Source organism: Natator depressus, chromosome 3, assembly GCF_965152275.1.
Source record: "Natator depressus isolate rNatDep1 chromosome 3, rNatDep2.hap1, whole genome shotgun sequence".
Lineage (NCBI taxonomy): Eukaryota > Metazoa > Chordata > Testudines > Cheloniidae > Natator > Natator depressus.
This window is the reverse complement of record NC_134236.1, coordinates 127,975,145-127,993,587: the sequence shown is the minus strand read 5'-3', so window position 1 is coordinate 127,993,587 and position 18,443 is coordinate 127,975,145. Positions and strand designations below refer to the sequence as shown.

Sequence of the window (18,443 nt, the reverse complement as noted above, 5' to 3'; positions counted from 1 at the left end):
GATCCTTCAAGTATGTATGTATTTTTGACACCTAGAATGACTCCTCCCTCCCTCCCTCTCTGCTTAGCCCATTCCATGGCAGATGTCTGTGGCTTTGTCTCACTGTATTTCAGGTAAAGGTCTCAAGGATCTTTTGACAGACAATTCTCTTGGGCAAGAGAAGCATCCTCATAATCAACTCCATTTCCTCTGGCTCCCTGATGAATAGAAGTAATTCAAAACTAGGTAGTGAAGTGAGCAGGGAGTGGCAAAGCAGCTCCTGCAATACCGTGGATTTGCTTCAGTACCGTTAGTTGGCTTTAGGCCTGTGTAGGGGACAGAAATGCTCTGGTGGCAGTCATTCATGATCTCCTTCTGGCGAGGGGTCAGAATCGTGTATCCATGCCCATTCATTCAGATCTATCCTTTTTTATTCCTATGAACTGTTGTTGACATGCATGCAGTCCCTAACATGGCTACAGAGCTGCTCTGGCCACTACTGCAGCTTCAGTAGCCTCCACAGACCCAGTGTACCCCCTGCATGGAGCAGGGGATAAGGATATCAAGATCTATGCAAGTGGGAAAGGGAAGAACAGGAGGATCCACTAGCACAAGGTCCTCTGGACCCAGACCCATCTCTCACAGGGCTGGCTCTGTCCCTGTCCTAGCTCATCCTCTGTATTTGGGCATTCAGGAGGACCTGGCAGAGCTGAGCTCTGTGTCTACAGAGCATGTGCACTCCCCCATATTCAGCACCTACTTTGCACAGTAGGCCTGCGTTGGATCTGCTGCCAGTAGCCAGTTTCCATAGCCACAGAGAGGCAGGGGCAGGATACGCTCCATAATGGCTTTGAATGATGACCGTATATGATCGTAAGGGTTACAAATTGCTGGATTTAAATTTTATGAGGTGGTGAGCAGGGGGAGGGATAACATCTGGATTCTCAGTCAGTCTACACCTGCCCCTGTTTGATTCAATCGGCAGCACCTTTGAAAAGCTCTGTTTCAGTATAGCAGTTAAATGGATTCACATGGCACAGCTCCTACTGTAGCTGGAAGATGCACAGGCAACAGTGCAAGGGTTCACCTTTGACATGCAAGCTGTGCAAAAAATTAATATCTTTCAGAAATACAGCATATGCTGTACAGCTGTTTGAGAGAGGCAAAGCAACTGTCAGCCCTAGCAATATCTGTGATAGGAAAGGCCAAAGCTCTCATGGAGGTGAGCTTCAAGTACAAAATGAGTCACCCTTGGAGTAACAGACTTTTCCCTTATTCTATTTCATGATTCCACCGATTATAGTGTCAAGTAAATTGACCTGAGAAACATTTACATTGCTAGATTAAATAATGTACTGTTAGTTATTTCCATGCATTGGACAGTTGCAGGGGGAAAGCAAGCTGTGGGAGATGCAACACCTTAATTCTGACTGTTATACATACATCAATGCCTTTAGACCATAGATTGTATTCTCATCTGGTATAAATCGGCATCGCTCCATTGAATTCAAAGGACTTCTGATGAGAAGTCGGCCCAATATCTTAATTTAGGTCAGACTGGATTGCAGGATATGCATTTGGGTGGGATTGCCATGAAATGGATGGCTGCATCTGAGCTGGTTGTAAGTGGGTTTGAAAATGAAGTTTGTCATGGAACTAAGGAGTCTTGAGTGTGCTTGGGCATAATAGAGTTTTGGGAGAACAGCTGTTGCTTGAGTGTTCGTGATGCTTTAACTGGTCATTTCCTTGATATTTTTTAGTTATTGCATTGATATGTAATACAATTGCGCAATCTTAGCTTTAAGTTAACTAAGTTTTATGTTAGGGAAATTAATATAGTTTTGATATAATATAAAGAACTTGTAATAGTTTGACTTTAGGAAGAAAACTCTATAAAAATCAGTTCATTTTATTTATGGATGAGCAGGCTTCTTTGGAAAAAAATAAGACCTGGATTGCTTTCTTCCGAAGTTTTGGGGTGGCTGGCTGCTACTCTCTTCTTCCCCTTCAATAGACCCTGTTCTCTCCCCTCTTTTCACAGCTTCCTTACTTTGAAGAGCTCTACCTGGGAGGTCAGCATCCCTTGTTCTCTGTCTCAAGCTACCAACCTCCTGTTTCACAATATTTGGGGTGGACAGTATACTCTGAAGCACACACATGGCCATGCCTGAATTTAAGTGTGCCAGGCAATGACCCAAAAGACACACTGCCATTGCTGTTGGGGTCAACAATGGGATCTTCATTGAAAGTTGGGCTGGGCAACTTAGAAGTCATGGCTTTCATGGAAGTGGAATCTGGGCCCTCTGGGCAGCAGTAGAGTAAGCTGCATTTGTATTACAGAAGGAAAGGTAGATTCTCAAGTGTCGTTTCATCAGACTGGAGTTTGTCTATCATTTCAAAAGAAAACCAATTGAATTTCCTTTTGTTTACAACCGCATGATAAATATTAACATGATATAAGAATGAGTTAAACAAAGTGTATTTCACTGGACATCAATAATTTCGAGATATTAATGCCAGTCTATAGAGCAAGGTGAAGGAGTCTGATTCCTTCTTCCATACAGTACATGCCAGACTAGTATTTTGTTGTTGACTAATATTGTCTCACAGCTATCTAAGTACAGGAGGCTGATATCAGGTTTCTATTTTGTTCCAGAAAATGAGTGTGAGTAGACCCACCAACTATATTTTACATAACACACAGAGACTGGTAAAGACCTTGTCAATGCTAGAAATTAATTTTCCCTCTGTTGATATTCACCTCTTCTTGTCAGCTGTTGGGAATGGGCTACATCCACCCTAACTGAATTGGCCTCGTTAGCACTGACACCCCCCACTTGGTAAGGCAACTCCTATCTTTTCATGTGCTGTACATTCATACCTGCTTACTGTATTTTCCACTCCATGCATCTGATGAAGTGGGTTATAGCCCACAAAAGCTTAGGCCCAAATAAATTTGTTAGTCTCTAAGGTGCCGCAAGGACTCCTCATTTTTTTTTCAATATCACAAATGTCTTTGTTTAGGTGTGAGTTTTTTAAACAGGTTACATATATTTAGTTGTTTGGCTCCTTCATCAAAAGCCAACCCTTCCATATGCTTAATCATTTCTGTGCTCTCCTCTTTCAATTCTCCTCTGCTTGTCAATTTTTCTAGTAAAGAGGTGACCAAAACTGACTGCATTATGCCACGTACAGTCTTATCAATGTATGTATATAATAATAGAAGGGCTATCACCTCCCATGTCTGTTACCTGACACTACTGCCTAAATAGCCCACATTTGCTCTGGGGGTTTTTTCCCAGCTGATATCACTGGAAGCTCATATCAAAATTGCTGTCCATTGTCATTCTTTAGTCTCTTTCTTTCAGCATTACCACTTTCCAGGTGTCTCCTTCCAACTAAATATCTCTTTGGATATTTCTCCTCTGATGACTTACTAGGAGTATCTCCATGTTTAACTTATTTTTCTTTTCTTTTTTCCCCCTTCCCACATCTCATACAATTCAAAGTCCATTCTAAAATTGTTCTTTCTCCTTGCTAGTATTTGGAACACACCAACTTAGTAACACCCTGCAAATGTAATGACTGTGCTTTTCAGTTCATCACCCCAGGACGTACCCCCTGCCCAAAAATCAGAAGTGTTGCCATTAGCTTTTACCTACAATCTTTTGATTCAGCTAATTCTCAGTCCATTTGAACAATTCTCATATCAAGGCCAATTTGAATTACAGATTCTAATATCTTTGCAGAGTTACGCTAAGATGAGCTGATGCTGAGGAAAAAACTACATCATCTCACAAGTTTATCTGCTTTCAGATGTCAGTTAATTACCAAATGGACAGCTTCCATCGTCCAGAAGTATATGGTTAGATGGTTGCATTTAAGAGGACTGGTTGTGCAGGGCTTGCACACACCAAACTCTCATTGACCTCCGTGGGCATTTGGGATACGCAAAGAATGCCGGTTCTAATGTAAAAGTTTTGCTGAGTCCATTCTAAACAAAAGGGAGGAGCTCAAACAATTTTCATTGCAATGGTGTAAACTCTACAGCACTCACTTAAACTTAAGTATCTCCATCTGTAAATCCTCTGAAAAGGCCACTGCCCATTAATGGACTGTTGGAGAATTCCTACTTTAGACACAGCTGCTTTCTAAGCGGCATTCACATGCATGGCACAAAACACCAGCAGGTCTTGAACAATATCCAAGTTGAGAATACAGGATGGTGTGTGCATGTGTTTATATATGAGATCTTCAGGCCACATTATAATTACAAAGTACTGAAAAAAGATTATTATTCATCTGCAAAAACTTCTATACGTAGCTACAGTAAATTGCAATATCATTGGCAAAAAAAGGTTTAAAAAATGCAAATAGCTTTAAAAATCATGAAGCAATTCAGAACAAGAAAGGCCAAACACGGGAAGTAAATATTAGCTTAGCACTCCCTTTCTCAAACATGAGTGGAGTAGCACACCTGCTTTCCCTCTGCCTAACACTGATTGCTTCAGGGTTCTTCCTGAGAACACATCCTGCATGCCAGAGACTAGCTATGGAATATGAACTATGACCTCTTAAACGCTGATGACTTGACATTTCACTCAGGTTTTCCATCCATCAAACATGCTCTTTTCCATGTATGTCCCTCTGTTTTATACAAAGTTCCCCTCGGGGGACTGAACCTAGCATCTGCATGACACTGATTTAACCACAGTCTAATGAAAGTAATGAGTTTTCACCTGTGGTTAGACCTATTTGTACCCATCTAATTTTAATGAAAGCTTTTAATTGCTTCTTGCTTGTATTAAATAAATGTTCTTTCCTGCCACAGTTGTAAAACAAACCTCACTTTGGAGTTTCCTCACCCCCTGGGTATTAGAGAGACAAACTAGCTTTCAAGAGATGATATATTTTGCAGGCAGGCAAACAGAGAAACTTTTGGCTATTCCTACAATATGACTCATGGTACTGTACATTGTATTGTCCCAGATATTAAAACAATGTACTGTATTCCACTCATTAGAAATGTAGGATGGTGGACAAGCAGGCTAATGTAATAAGTATTAAATGTTTGCCTTAACCTAATCGGGAAGTGAACCTGATCTGAATTTTTGTTTGCTTGGAGGAGTGAGATTGGGGAGTTTTTTAAATTTCAGATACCTCTGCAAATTTATCAACTACCAAATACAGCAGCCCTTGCAGTATTTCCAACGTGGCTAAAATCTGGATACTTTCAAAATCCTGTCAAATCAAAACTATTATGAGATTCTTAGACCAAAATGTTTCACATAATTTGGATAAACTTCCAAAAAAAATCTTAAATTCTGGAATTTTGCTGAACTGAACCTCTGAGCCTTTTGTGGGTTTTTTCCCCATCATTCTTGACAAGCAAAATGAGCAGTAAAACTTTGCACAGGAATGTAGAGGTGAAATACACACAGTATGCTCAAACCTAAATGTGGAATCATTGTCCTGGAGAGGAGATGGCATTCTTGGATACATGTTATTAGATGGCATACAAACAAAGGATAGCAGATGTTATTTTGGAGCCTGTGGCTCCTTGTATGAACAAGGGATATGCTTTTTAGTAATACCTGACTTCTCAGAGATCGGACAGATCACATCCATGCAATGATTAGGTTGAGAAATCAAGCTCTCAGAAGTTGGAAAAACACAAAAGGGTGAAATTTGCCCCTGTGCAGAGGAGCCAGCTCAAGGTTAATGCAAAACTGATGTTCCACTTAGGCCTGAAATGTGACTTAATTGGTGTCCAGGCATTTTGCTAACCCATCTGCACAGGGCTGAATCTCTCAAAAAAATCAACCAGCTGATTTGGGAGGGTCTTTATTCAGGTGCATCTGCATTTGGTGCTGCAGGTGTAATTTCTGGCTTGAGGAGACAACAATTTTGGCTGTAGAAGACACTGTGCAAGTACTCTGTAACAAACCTGTTGGAGACAAATTACCACTGTGGGCAATTTGCACTCCTGTCTGCCTGCCTCCCCATGGTCTGGAGGTTCTTCTATGGATGGCAACCTTAAAATCTGGCTAGGACTCTGCAGAAGGCCCAATATCCGAAGCTGCCTGGAAGAGGAACTGGAACAATGGATCCCACTATCTACTCCTGGGCTAGACCTCATCTGCACTGGCCTGCTGCGGACCAGCAGTGGATTAGAGGTTAAAGGCTGTTTGAGCTGTTGAACCCTCCAGTCCAAGTAGATTTACCACTAGTAGGGACTCAGGCTAGATTTAGTTCTGCTATAGGTATTTCATCAATAAATTCTTTATCGTATGGTATAATCCATTTCACCATCAGTAACATTATATGCAAATCTTCATCACAGGAAATAAAAATACCAGTGATGGCTGCTAAATGGGAAAAGTAACCTCATATTCTGTATTCAAGGCTTAAAGAGAAGTGGCTAACAGGCTTGGCCAAAAAACAAATCTGTTGCTTTGAGCAGGGAGGAAATCAATCATTGGCAGGAGGTTGGTGACATGGTGGAGTCTGGAATGGCATTCCTCATTGCAAAAAGGGACCTCAACACCGGTCATTCCTCCACTGGGATTCTTGTAAATTCCTCACTGTCCGGGACATGAGGCTATTACCAATAAGGATTGGGATTTGCATTAATTTATAGTTGAAAATAAAATGGGTGCATTGCCAAAAATCAGCAGACAAATCAAAAGCAATCTCTCCATTCGTTGTACCAATTCGGGAGCCCTACTTCCAACTCCACCGTGCTGCCTCTGTGGGTCTGTCCCGAGCCATAGGGGGACACAAACCAATCCATAACAGGATGATTCAAACTATTTCACCTTGATATCAATTCTGCTTCTGCCATCTAGTGTTGAAGGGCCTGATCTGATTCTCTGTCGCCCTGCACCTTGTGTGAGCAGGTGCTCCAGTGCCAAGTGGGTGTAAAATGCTACCACATCAGAATGGTGGAAGCAGTTTACACCTATTTGGTACTGATGTAAATGACTGGACAAGGTGCAGGACAATGGAGAATCGCGCTCATTAAGTTTTGCATTTCCTCTTTCGAAAGAAATAGCACTGTCAATGCTCATATGTTGACTAAGCCCAATAATTGTGTTAGGAAGTTCTATCATCAGGTAATGACAGAGGCATTGCTTGGAGAGTCCTTCAGCATCTGCTTATGTCGCTATCTGTGTAGTGCATAGCATGCCAGGACAGGGAAGGGGAACTTAGAGGAAGAATTTACCAGATGAACTCTTCTTTCAAAAGACTTTGTTTCTTCTAGAAATGTAATTTATGACGCCTCTTTGGAAAAGTGATGGAAAGTTAAACCCTCCTGTGCAAAGTTCAGATTTGCAACTAAATCCACTCAGGCTGAAATCCATCAAAAATTTTGACATGCTTGAAACCTGCCTTCCCGAGAGGATGCTGCTTGAAACATAACCCTATTAAATGCAATGTGGAAAATAAGTTCTCGTTCTCTTGCCACACTCACTAAAAGTCCTGTAAGTAAATGCTTCAAAACGAACGCCAAATGATACATGCAATAAACATTTTACGAGCCAGCCAAACGCCTCTTCGGTAGGTTGAACACCTCAAAATATAGCACAGTATAAGGGACCACTTTCAGTTTAGACCGTAATTCCCCTGTGCCACACTAGCATTCTTTCAGGTTTCAGAGTAACAGCCGTGTTAGTCTGTATTCGTAAAAAAAAAAGAAAAGGAGTACTTGTGGCACCTTAGAGACTAACCAGTTTATTTGAGCATGAGCTTTCGTGAGCTACAGCTCACTTCATCGGATGCAGTTTCCACGATATGCTATGCATCCGATGAAGTGAGCTGTAGCTCACGAAAGCTCATGCTCAAATAAACTGGTTAGTCTCTAAGGTGCCACAAGTACTCCTTTTCTTTTTTTTTTACTAGCATTCTTATTACTGTAAATGATTCATGTTCGGGGGAATCGTGGCACTAAAGTTACAGAAGATCTTCTATTTAAAGAGAGAAATCCCACGTTTTTAAGATTCCTTTGATACTGTCTTTTGTGAGTCCCACTTGATGGCAAGTGGAGGTGCAAGTACTGGGCGCTGAGGTTCCCAGTGAGGTGTGTCTCTGGCACTCCTATTGCATTGTGGAGAGAGGAATTTTGACACTGTTAGCCCCCCCACAGATGACTGAGCTGATCAATGTTGTTCTTGGGTTCCCTCCAGTGGCTGATTCATGAAGTGCCACAGATGTTGGCTTCAAAGGAAGATGTGTGTGACCTGCCTGCCCTTTAGGATGCTAGATGAGTGATACCAACTGGCTATATTGGGAGGCAGTGGGTAAGAAGAGGGGAAATGTTGTCTTAGAATGTAGGGATGTGTGCAAAAATCACACTCCACTTGGACTTTATCCTTAGTCTCTGAGGTCTTTGACATCTACCTCCAAAAAGAAATCCTATCAAATATAGCAGAGATAAGTAACATAACACATACACATGTATGTTCCAATCACAAAAGTCCTCTGTGTTTTTAATCCCTATGCATAGTCTAAGGGTACTGGTTTTTATAATATTTATTATAGTCTATGTACTATAATTAGAACTGATTGGATAATGTTCATCTAAACATTTGATAAATGGTGACTTTGAAAAAAATGATCAGAATAATTAATCTCACATATAATCTCAGCACATGTAATTGGCACATTCTGTCTGGACCAAGACTATGAAGCACCATTGGGGCAACACCGTGTGTCCATCAGGGCAGTATTTTATTAAATAGAACTCTGCAGAGACCATACACCAGATATACTGGAGTTACTTTGGATTTACAGTGGCCACCGGTGTGAATGTGTTTGGAATCTGGCCCCATTTAGACTAATGAACGAACCCTACACTTTAGGAGGCACTGTCTGATTCCTATTTGGTTTCCTGGAACAAATGATTTTTGTGCTTTCGCTCTCAAGATCTTAGTTTTTTGTGCATTTTTAAATTAAAAATTACACAACAAAGTGCATTTGGCAGTCTTTAACTGTCATCTGAGACTAGGAATAGCAGGGCTGCTGTTGAGGAGGATTTAAATCAACTGTTGGAGCTGTCTAGTAAAGCTTTCCATTGTATCTTCTTTAGCCATGCCTGGCTTTAGCACTGTCTTTTTTTTCTTTCAAAAGCACTAAATTCACTTCCAAATCTCAAAAAGGAGAATAGATGTATTCATATTGCAGTAGGAAATGAGAAAAGCAAACAAAGCATAGTTCAGTCTATATTAAACATATTACAATGGTTTTACTTTAAAAAAGATTCTAATTTTTTAAATTGCCTATTTTAGAACTTTAATTCCAATCTCAAAGCATTTCTGGTATGTAGGCAACTGAACATGTACATCCAGTATTCAGAAAATATGGCTCAGCTTACACTGGTTACATGTACCTTCCCATCGCTGAGACAGTTCAGTACATGTGCACTGGGTAAATTCACTTCTCTTTGCAGATGTGGATTAAGGTCAAATGGGTTGTGAACCCAGAAAAGTGTTGCCCATCTCTTCAACTCCCCCAGAATATGGACAGACCCCCAGATTCTTCTGCTAAGCCTAGCCCCCATACCCCCTCCCCATTACTCCCTCCTTGATAAAAGTGACACACACGCCTCACACCAAGATGCAGTTGTCTTTTGTGCTGCAGCCTGCTACTCTGCTTTTGATTCACTGGTCCATCTCACCAGGGATGTGCTGGCCGCTGCTTCCCACAGCTTCCATTGGTTGGGAACAGTGAACCACGGCCGCTGGGAGCTGCGGGCGGCCATGCCTATGGACAGTCAATGTAAACAAACTGTCTCGCGGCCTGCCAGCGGATTACCCTGACAGGCCGCAAGTTGCCCACCACTGCAGTGGATACTAGGTAAATATTCCTGAGTGAACTTTTGGGCAGAGCAATACATTAGGGAATTCCAAGGGTGAACGAGCATGGATAACCTTCAGTCAGTGTTTTTCTTGCCAGAGGATGTCGTGAAGGCCAAGACTATACCAGGGTCCAAAAAAAAAAAAAAAAAAAAAAAACACATTAATGGAGAATAGGTCCATCAATGGCTATTAGCCAGGATGGGCAGGGATGTATCACTATCCTCTGTTTGCCAGATGCTGGGAATGGCAACATGGGATGGATCACTTGATGATTACCTGTTCTGTTCATTTCCTCTGAAGTACCTGGCATTGGCTACTGGGCTAGATGGACCTTTGGTCTGACCCAGTATGGCTGTTCTTATGTTCCTTGTGGCCCTAGCAATGATTCTGTGATGCTGTGTCTGCTATCTTGAATCTTCATCAGCTGATAAAATACCAACTCATCATCTCTTAAAACTAAAATTAAAAATAATTGTCTTAAATCAGTTTATTGACTTAAGTTTAAGGTTTGCAAAAAAAAAATCTATTCTCCAAATGCTGATTAAAATTTCAGGCTGCTGATTGCACCTATGGCACTAAGAATCTTACCCTAGTGATTCTGTGCCAACGAGTGGTGCTGTGTTACCTATTCTTCTCCAAAGCATATTTATTATTTGGAGCTGTGATGTCAGGAAACTCAGACCAATACCAAGTGACTAGCTGGCCACATCACACAAAACAATCAATTGACATGGTTAATGGATAACCTTGTCAGCAAGGCCGAGGAATGAATGGGCATGGAGATTCCACTAGCCTCTCTTCCTAGACATGGCCTCTCTGGCCTTGTCTGCACTGAGAATTTGCCCCCATTTCAGCCATTATTGATCTTGTAGCCAGCTAGGGTTGTTTGCTGGTCTGTAATCTACACAAATATTTCTAAATTTTTGCTGCATTTTCAGTCATCTTTCCTTGTCTTCAGTACCTATTATGTCATGTAATATCAGCATATAACAGATTGCAAGCTTTTCCTCAACTTTTTCTTTTTTGGAGCCAATAATCAGTGTCCGTATGTGGAGGGTGTTTTCAGTTCTGCTAGTGAAATGAAAGGGGTGGGTACTAGTCAGAAAGTAGAGCTAGTCAGAGAAACTTTGATGGAACCATATTCCATTAGAATAGGATATTCTGTTGAAATCTAAACATTTTTGCAAAATTGGGTCAATGTTGCTGGAATTTCATTTTGAGCCTCCTCCCCTTAAAAAAAGAAGAAAAAAGTTCTGACAATATTGCAAATCCTCTTCTGACATGATAGTTAAAGTTTCTTTTTTTTTGTTTTGTTTTGAAACTACTTGTCATTTCAAAGCATTTTTATTTTATATATTATAATATAAAATCAAAAAAAGTCTAAATCAAAATGAAAGGTTTTGATTGACTTGAAACAAATGTTTGCAGTTTTCCTACACAGAGAATTTCAAAACTTTCAGTTTTTGTTCCTAATCAGAATAAAAACAGATTTTGAAATCCCTAACTCTTTCATGAAACACAATTACCATCCTCCACACAGCTCTGTCAAGCACATATGAAGCATTTCAGATAAAAATTGACACGCCTGAACCAAACTCAAACCTTCATTTGCAATCCAAAAATAGTTCTCTTGACTTCCTAGGTTGGTTATTAATTTTCAGGCCCCTCTCCACTTTCAGGTCTTGAGCATGACAGAAAGGTGAAGTACCAAAATATCGTGAAAACAGCTGCTCTTGTGGTAACTCTGGCCTGGCCAAAATACTGGAAACACTAGCAAACTCCTGAGCAAGCCAGAGCCTGAAGAGATTTCTAGACTGATTTCCAAACCAATGAGGTTCAGATACGTTTTGGATAAGTATCTAAATTTTTGGATGTTCCTCCAAAATGAACGGAACCTCCAAAGCTTTGCCCACTGTTAAAAAGAATACACTAGTGCTATGGCTCCTTGGACTACCCCTCAGGGCAAGGAATGAATGAAGGCAGCAAAATGGGCTGGAGGGCCTTTCATAAATGTATCTTCCTATGTATGTTTTTTTCCTGTAAACCACCCCCTCTGCCCCCCCCTTTCAGTTTTAAAACACTCCCAGTGTGCTGTCAACCTGACATCTACATTGTTCACTTCACATTAAATGGGACTGTGTTTGTTGGCTGCGTGCATAAAAGTGACTTCTAACACACAACCTCAAGTTCTTCTGACCCTTTTAATAATAACCCTGTTTGTTTGGTTTTTTTTTACAATGAGAAGTGTCTTGAAAGTTTATTATAGGGAAGCATTGCTGAGAATGTTTTATTTTCGGAACTGATGTACCCTTTGTTGCATCAATGCCCATTTTCTCTAACAATGCTGTTAGGATCTGGAGCCACTTACAGTTTTATTTATGGTCTTGGTTTTGAGTCACAATTGAAGTAACTTTTCCAAATATTTGGGTTTTGTAGGCGCCATTCAACTGGGTCCCTAACTTGGAAAGCTTTGACTGTGTTTAGCTTCCCTCCACTCAACTACCTTAGTGGTCCATCTTATACTGGTGAGTGTTGTGGAACCTATCCAGGGCATTAAATACTACTGAATACTCACAAAGCATGTGCCAATGGAGAAAAAGAAAACAATTGTTCCTTGAAATATTCAGCATCTGATGAAAGGAACGTTTGACAGGCTGAGCTGTACGTTTCAGTAAGAGATTTTTCCAGATGCAAAAAAGAATTTTCTTTTCTGCTAGGATCCAAGATTGATATTCGACTGAAAGACAAACATGATTCTGCATGTCTTTTGGGCATAAAATTAAATATTCGTGGTACATTACGAGCAATGCAAATGTTTTCAAATAAGAAACACCTGCATCCTATTAATACACACACACATAACTCCAACTGAGATAGAAGCTGCACTGATAGTTCTAAAAACAGTGTAAAAGATGCCCCATGTTTTCAGTTCAGGATCAGTGCAGTAATCTAAGTCTTACTTAAACTTAAAGAGAAAGATGGACTGTACATTAAGCTTTGTATTTCAGTGCACAAGTACCTAGATCCATAATATGTGACTTCCCTTATTGGAATCATGCCAATCAAGTTCTGTTCTCTCATCTACCAATATATTTCAGTAAGAAGATAGATATAGGTATAGATATAGATATGAGATTTGTGATGCTAAACAAATATTATGTGCCATAACAAAAGTAATACATCATGAAAATATTCTAGTGATGTACTGTAAGAGTTGCAGAAGCCCATCTGTCATTCCACAGAATTGTTTCCAGAACAAAGTTATTTAGTTCTTTTTAGATGGTAAAGACTTTGTATAGTGGTGTTTGACAGAGGGAGCTAAATTGGCTACAGCCCCTCCTCATTCAACAGTTTCTTACTTAGATGTCCCCTAAAATAGTGTACTTGTGAAATAGCTCCCACCCCAGCTTCCCAAAGTGTTCTGCTGCCCATTTTTGTTCATAAAAATCTCCCCCCAGCCCAGTGGCTCAGCTAGTAGTTGACAGTGTTTTAATATGATAAATATTTCCCCCCCCCCTTTATTCATACTCGCTAGCATTGCAACATGATGCTTCACAGGAGACAAGAGTTGAGGAGCAACCTTGGCAAAGGCAGTCTTAGAATGAGAACAGGCCAAGAGCTCTGCAAGATTGAAATAATTTTAAGGACCAGATTATAATTTTGGATGCAGTGGTGGAGTCTTTGACTCCTGTGCACATTAGAAATCAGTTTGGCTGCTAGTGTCAAGGCAGTAGGAAGCCACATAGTTATACAATGACTAGAGGCCAGTTGTGGCTCAGCACTGGAGCCACAAATTAGGTTGGTTACCAGTGACTGGCGAACCCACTGGAGTTATGAGTTGTGTGAAACCTTTAGAACTTTTCCCTTTGGGGTTTTGTGAAACTTCAAGTTTTGCAAAATCATTTTTTCCATTTAATTTAAGCCCTGGGCTTTTAATTTCCCCCAAGGGAATTTTAATTGAAGAATGTATTCCTAATTAAATGGAAGCAGACAATAGACTCTTGTTTGAAAGCAATTTTTGCTCTGCTTCTAGGGCTACTAGGGAAATAAGTTAAAACAAAAAACCCAGAACTCCTATTTTGCCAGATCCAAACATAAAAATTGACCCTCAACATTGTCAAGTTCTCTTCTAAATCTAGAGCCTTAGAGCTGCTCATAATCTGAATGAAAGAAAGAGAGTTTTCCAATCCATGGAGCCACATTTTTAAAACTTGCCACTGATTCTGCATGCTCTGATTTTTTGCCTAAAACACCTGAGGTTTGATTATCAAAAGTGCTGAGCGCACTCAGTTCCTACTGAGTTCATTCTGAATTGTTGGTACTCAGCTCTTGAGAAACTCAGGTCCCTGGTGTGTCAGGTTACATACCTACAATCTGTGGTCACTTTTGAAAATGTTGGCCTCTGTTAGTTACTCTCCAAGCTGTGTTGTTGGCGGGCAACTCTCATTTCCCACAGGGAACAGAGATGGGTGTTCTATATGCAGGGGAAGATAACCTAGCATTGTAGAATGATGCAGCAGGTAAAAAAAACACGCATACACACACACTTCCCTTCACTCCCGTCCACACACGTCTTGACCCAAATACCCCAGGTTCGGTTCACACACACAACACCTATTAACATTTCTGAGAAGTGTTAGAGATGAAAATGCATCCCTTTGTGTTAGTACCTCAGGGAAGTCAATGTCCCTAATGTATTAGGAAATAAGGAATGAAGAACACATAACTGGAGAAAAATAACTTTCAGATTGATACACTCTGTGAACTACACGCCAAATGACTGTAAGGAAGAATACAGGATGATTTAGTATTGAGCTACCTGGTGCTGTGATACTTCACTTTCCATTTTAATAGGGAATGTCTCCAAATATTTTGTAGGAATAACACCCCCCCACCCCACATGGTACCAAAACTCAAGAGCCAAGGTTTATTTTTATGGGAAATTTTTACAAGATTAACATTTTCTGTTTGCAGACTATGTGCATCCAGGTGTTTATTACCTACTTTATGGATTAAGGGTTTCTAATGTAAACAGTGACATGTTTGCTGGCCAGCTCTCTGAGAGCACATCCACGGGGAGTGCTGTGAAGAACTGGCTTAGGCTCACTGCCTACAGAAGTTAGCACTATTGCAGCTATACCAGAGCTGGTTGCCACCAGTGAGGAAGCCCCAGTGTAGATCAAACCTAAGCATCAAGTTACAAACTTCAATTCCCCTCTGGAAGCCCAGGTTCAAATGCCATCAGAATTGACTTAGCTCTTCATCCTTCCAAGGTATATAAATTGAGTGCCATACAGTTTATTTGGGGGAGGGAGGTCTTTCAGGTGAAACCAAAGTTATATTTGCCTTGTATGGACATATTACATTTTTATAAGACAGCGGTTTGGCCCAGTCTCCTTGGCCAAACTTTCACTTCCTCCACTTCAGTAGAGCTACCATCCATCTCCCCAGAGATGGCTGCATTTCAGTGGCAGTGTGTATATATATGTAGTGATAAAATGCTTCAGGATCCTTTGGGCTGCAAGGTGTTATATAACAGAAGTTTCTGTTACATGGAACAACTAAGATTGGTAGCCTAATTCACAATCATTTAAAATGTTTAATGGGCCAAGGAAAGAAAACAAAGTATTGGTTTCTGTAAACCTTGTTCATGTAACCAACTAACTCAACTTCTAACGTGCTTTTGAAATCAAACTTGGAATTCAGTGCCAAAAATCACTTTGTCCTACTTTTTTTTCCAAAAATCCTCTCACCATGAGAGAGCAGTTTAAAAACCAGTCTTTCCAAGTGGTGTTATAGTACTCCAAGAGTAAAAAGGATAATATCCACTTGATTTCATGTGTTCTATGCTTACAAAAGTGTCACACTATAAAATTCTGGAGTGAGCTTTGTGGTTTCAGTTAGCAGCTTCTAATCTACAAATAATTTTCAATAAATTAGACAGGGAGACAATTCTCTTATGAAGAATTTCAGGTATAAGCAACACCCCCAAGCCCCTGAAAATATCACTATGTAACATTTACTATCTTACAGAAACACTCATTGTCTGAAAGTCTAAGATAAAAATAGAACACATCTCCCTTTGCAAACCTCCAAACTGAATATCCTTTACCAAAACACTTAGCCTGAAAATGTGTATTCTGCCCTTTGTTTCTAAATGAGTGCTTGAATAAATACAGTTAATGAATATATTTTCACTTCTACAGATTGCATTAATTATAGTTTTGCAAACACTGAAACCTCTACAAGAAGACTGAACTGAGCTATTAGCTGCAAACCTCAGGTCTTGGCTAGAGAAGTGATTACGGCTTATTTAGCAATCCTAATGAATTGGCTCACCCATCCCTATACACAGTCCCATGTTTAGCATCATGGGCCCCAGAATAGCCAAGGAGGGACGTTTCATGGGGCTTTATAATTAAATAAATAGTCAACCAAAGATGATCCACACATTTCCAAATGCAACCTTCAGTGCAACGTTATTGCACTGTAGCATAAGAAAGGCAATAATATTAAACTAACGCTCTGTGGAGACCCACAGTAAACTTCCATTTAACTGTAATAGCTAATCTTTTTCCTTGGAAAATGCAAATGGTACATTTTTATGGAGTATTACCTATGTGTTCTGTGTTGCACGATACACACAAATAAAGACAGCCTTGAAGAATTTTCAATATCTAAGGTAGATACAAGAACACGGAGAGGTTTTATTTCCTCTTTCCCCCATCATCACTTTATCTTGTCCCAGGGAGACTCAAAAAAGCATTTCAGCAGCAACACAGTTACCTAGCACATTACAGGCAAAGGGGAAGAAATTTGTCTTGCAACCATTCCACCTGTATGCCTACCCGATCTATGGCTAAACTCGAGTGCTGAATTCTCTTGCTACTGCCCTACTTAATCATTTTCACACGCACACTTTACCCTTGGAAATCATCCACTATCAGGTTTCTTATTTAGTTTCTCCAGCTTGCGTCTCTCTCTAACCAGTGCTCGTGTTACAGGCAAGGTGAACAAAATGCAGTGCTGTGTTTATCTAAGTTGTTTAAAGTCGGCTTCCCTGATCTCTGACTGTCAGCTGGAAAGGGGTCTCCTTTTCTCTCTCCACCGCGTTACAGAAATAGACAGCAATCCATCAGCCCTTGTCGTAGGACAGGCTGGGAAGGCTTGATCTCAGGAACTAGAACAGGTTAGAACCGACATGGGCAGTCACCCCCCTAGGACCTGGACGCTTCATTCAACCTCCGCATTAGCCTGAGCGAGGAAGGGAAGAGATCAGATCAGGTCCAGGGTTTGTCGGTTTCTGGGTGCGCCCGACGCGCCCCCAAACTGTTCACACTCGCTCCCGCGGGACGCAAGTAGCGAGCTCCGAGGGTTGTCTTGTTTGGTAAGCCCACCTGAGGGAAGCAGAGGGGAGCGCCTGCCTTACCGTGAGCGCGGAGAACTTCTGAGCCGGCACCAGAAGGAGCAGCTCCGGGAGCAGCAGCAGCAGCAGCAACGGGAGCCGCATCCTGATCCGGAGCCGGGACAGCCGCAAAGTCGCTGCTGGCGGGGAAGAGGGGGAATTTCCTTGGGCTCTCGCTTTCCCCCCCCCCCTTCTCTGGCTCCTTTTCAGTCTCTCCTGCGGGGAGGTCCCTTTGCCCGGGGCTTCTTTCCCCACCCCCTGAAGTGCGGGGCTGGGGGACAGCGCGCTCCCTCCCCTGGCCGGCTGCTCGAGCGCTTCCCACCTCTGGCCCGGGAGCTGCCTCCCCAGCCTGGGTGCGGGCTCCCTTGAGATCGCGCAATGCGCTGCAGGGAAACTTCGCCTGCTGCTCCGGGGCCGGGTGTGCCGCTTCTCGGCTTCCCTGGAGCGGAGCGGAGCGGATGCTGCCCCGCGTCTCCGCTGCGCTTGGTCACCCCTCCCTCGGCACCGGAGGGTCGCCGGCCGCAGCCACGGGACAATGAAAAAGGAAGGAGAAAACGGGCAACAAGCCTGCCCCCTTCCTATGTGTCTTCCCCTCGGGCAGCGCCGCTCGCACGTGCCCTCTCGCGCTGCAGCAGCTGGCGGGGTTGGAGCTGCAGGACACAGCCCGCGAGCTGCTGCTGTCGTGTGAACCGCCCCAAATCTTTTATTTCTCTTTCCTCTGCGTTCTGCCTTTCACTTCTCCCTCGCCCAGCCCCCAGCTTCTCCTCCCAGACTCGCTGATCCTCCGCTGATTGACCGATTGATTGATTGATTGACCCAGCCAGCTTAGCTCCAGGGGACACGCGCGCACACGCCAGTCATCTTCGTGGCCGCCAGAGCCTTTAAAAATAATGTTTGGGGGGGGAGGAACACGTGGCTTTTATTATTTCTGGTCCGCGTTCAGCGCTGAGGTTTGCAGCAGTTTCTTGGAGACTGTGCAACAACACGTGCAGATAGGCGAGCGTGTGCGGGTTGGTTTACACTCCCCAATGAGCGCGACGCAGCGGGGTAAGGTGAGCACAGGGTTGTGTCCTGGGTATTGTCTGCTGCCCAGTTCAGAGCCACCGGCCTATTTTGTTGTTGCTCGGTACGTTGCACCCTGACGCTGGAAAGCATCGTTTTTAGTGCAACTTTGCTGAAATCGTTCAGCCTTGGCTTGTAAC

At 42.1% G+C, this 18,443-nt stretch overlaps 1 protein-coding gene across 1 annotated transcript in view; it reads right to left on the bottom strand.

Moving 5' to 3' along the window:
- SMOC2 (SPARC related modular calcium binding 2) overlaps window positions 1-18,109 on the bottom strand; it is a 171,884-nt gene extending 153,775 nt beyond the window's left edge. The window contains exon 1 of the mRNA XM_074948786.1: window positions 17,266-18,109. Coding sequence (XP_074804887.1) covers window positions 17,266-17,346 — 81 coding nt within the window. The 5' untranslated portion in view covers window positions 17,347-18,109. The remainder of the gene's footprint in view (window positions 1-17,265) is intronic.
- Window positions 18,110-18,443: the final 334 nt, after the last annotated feature.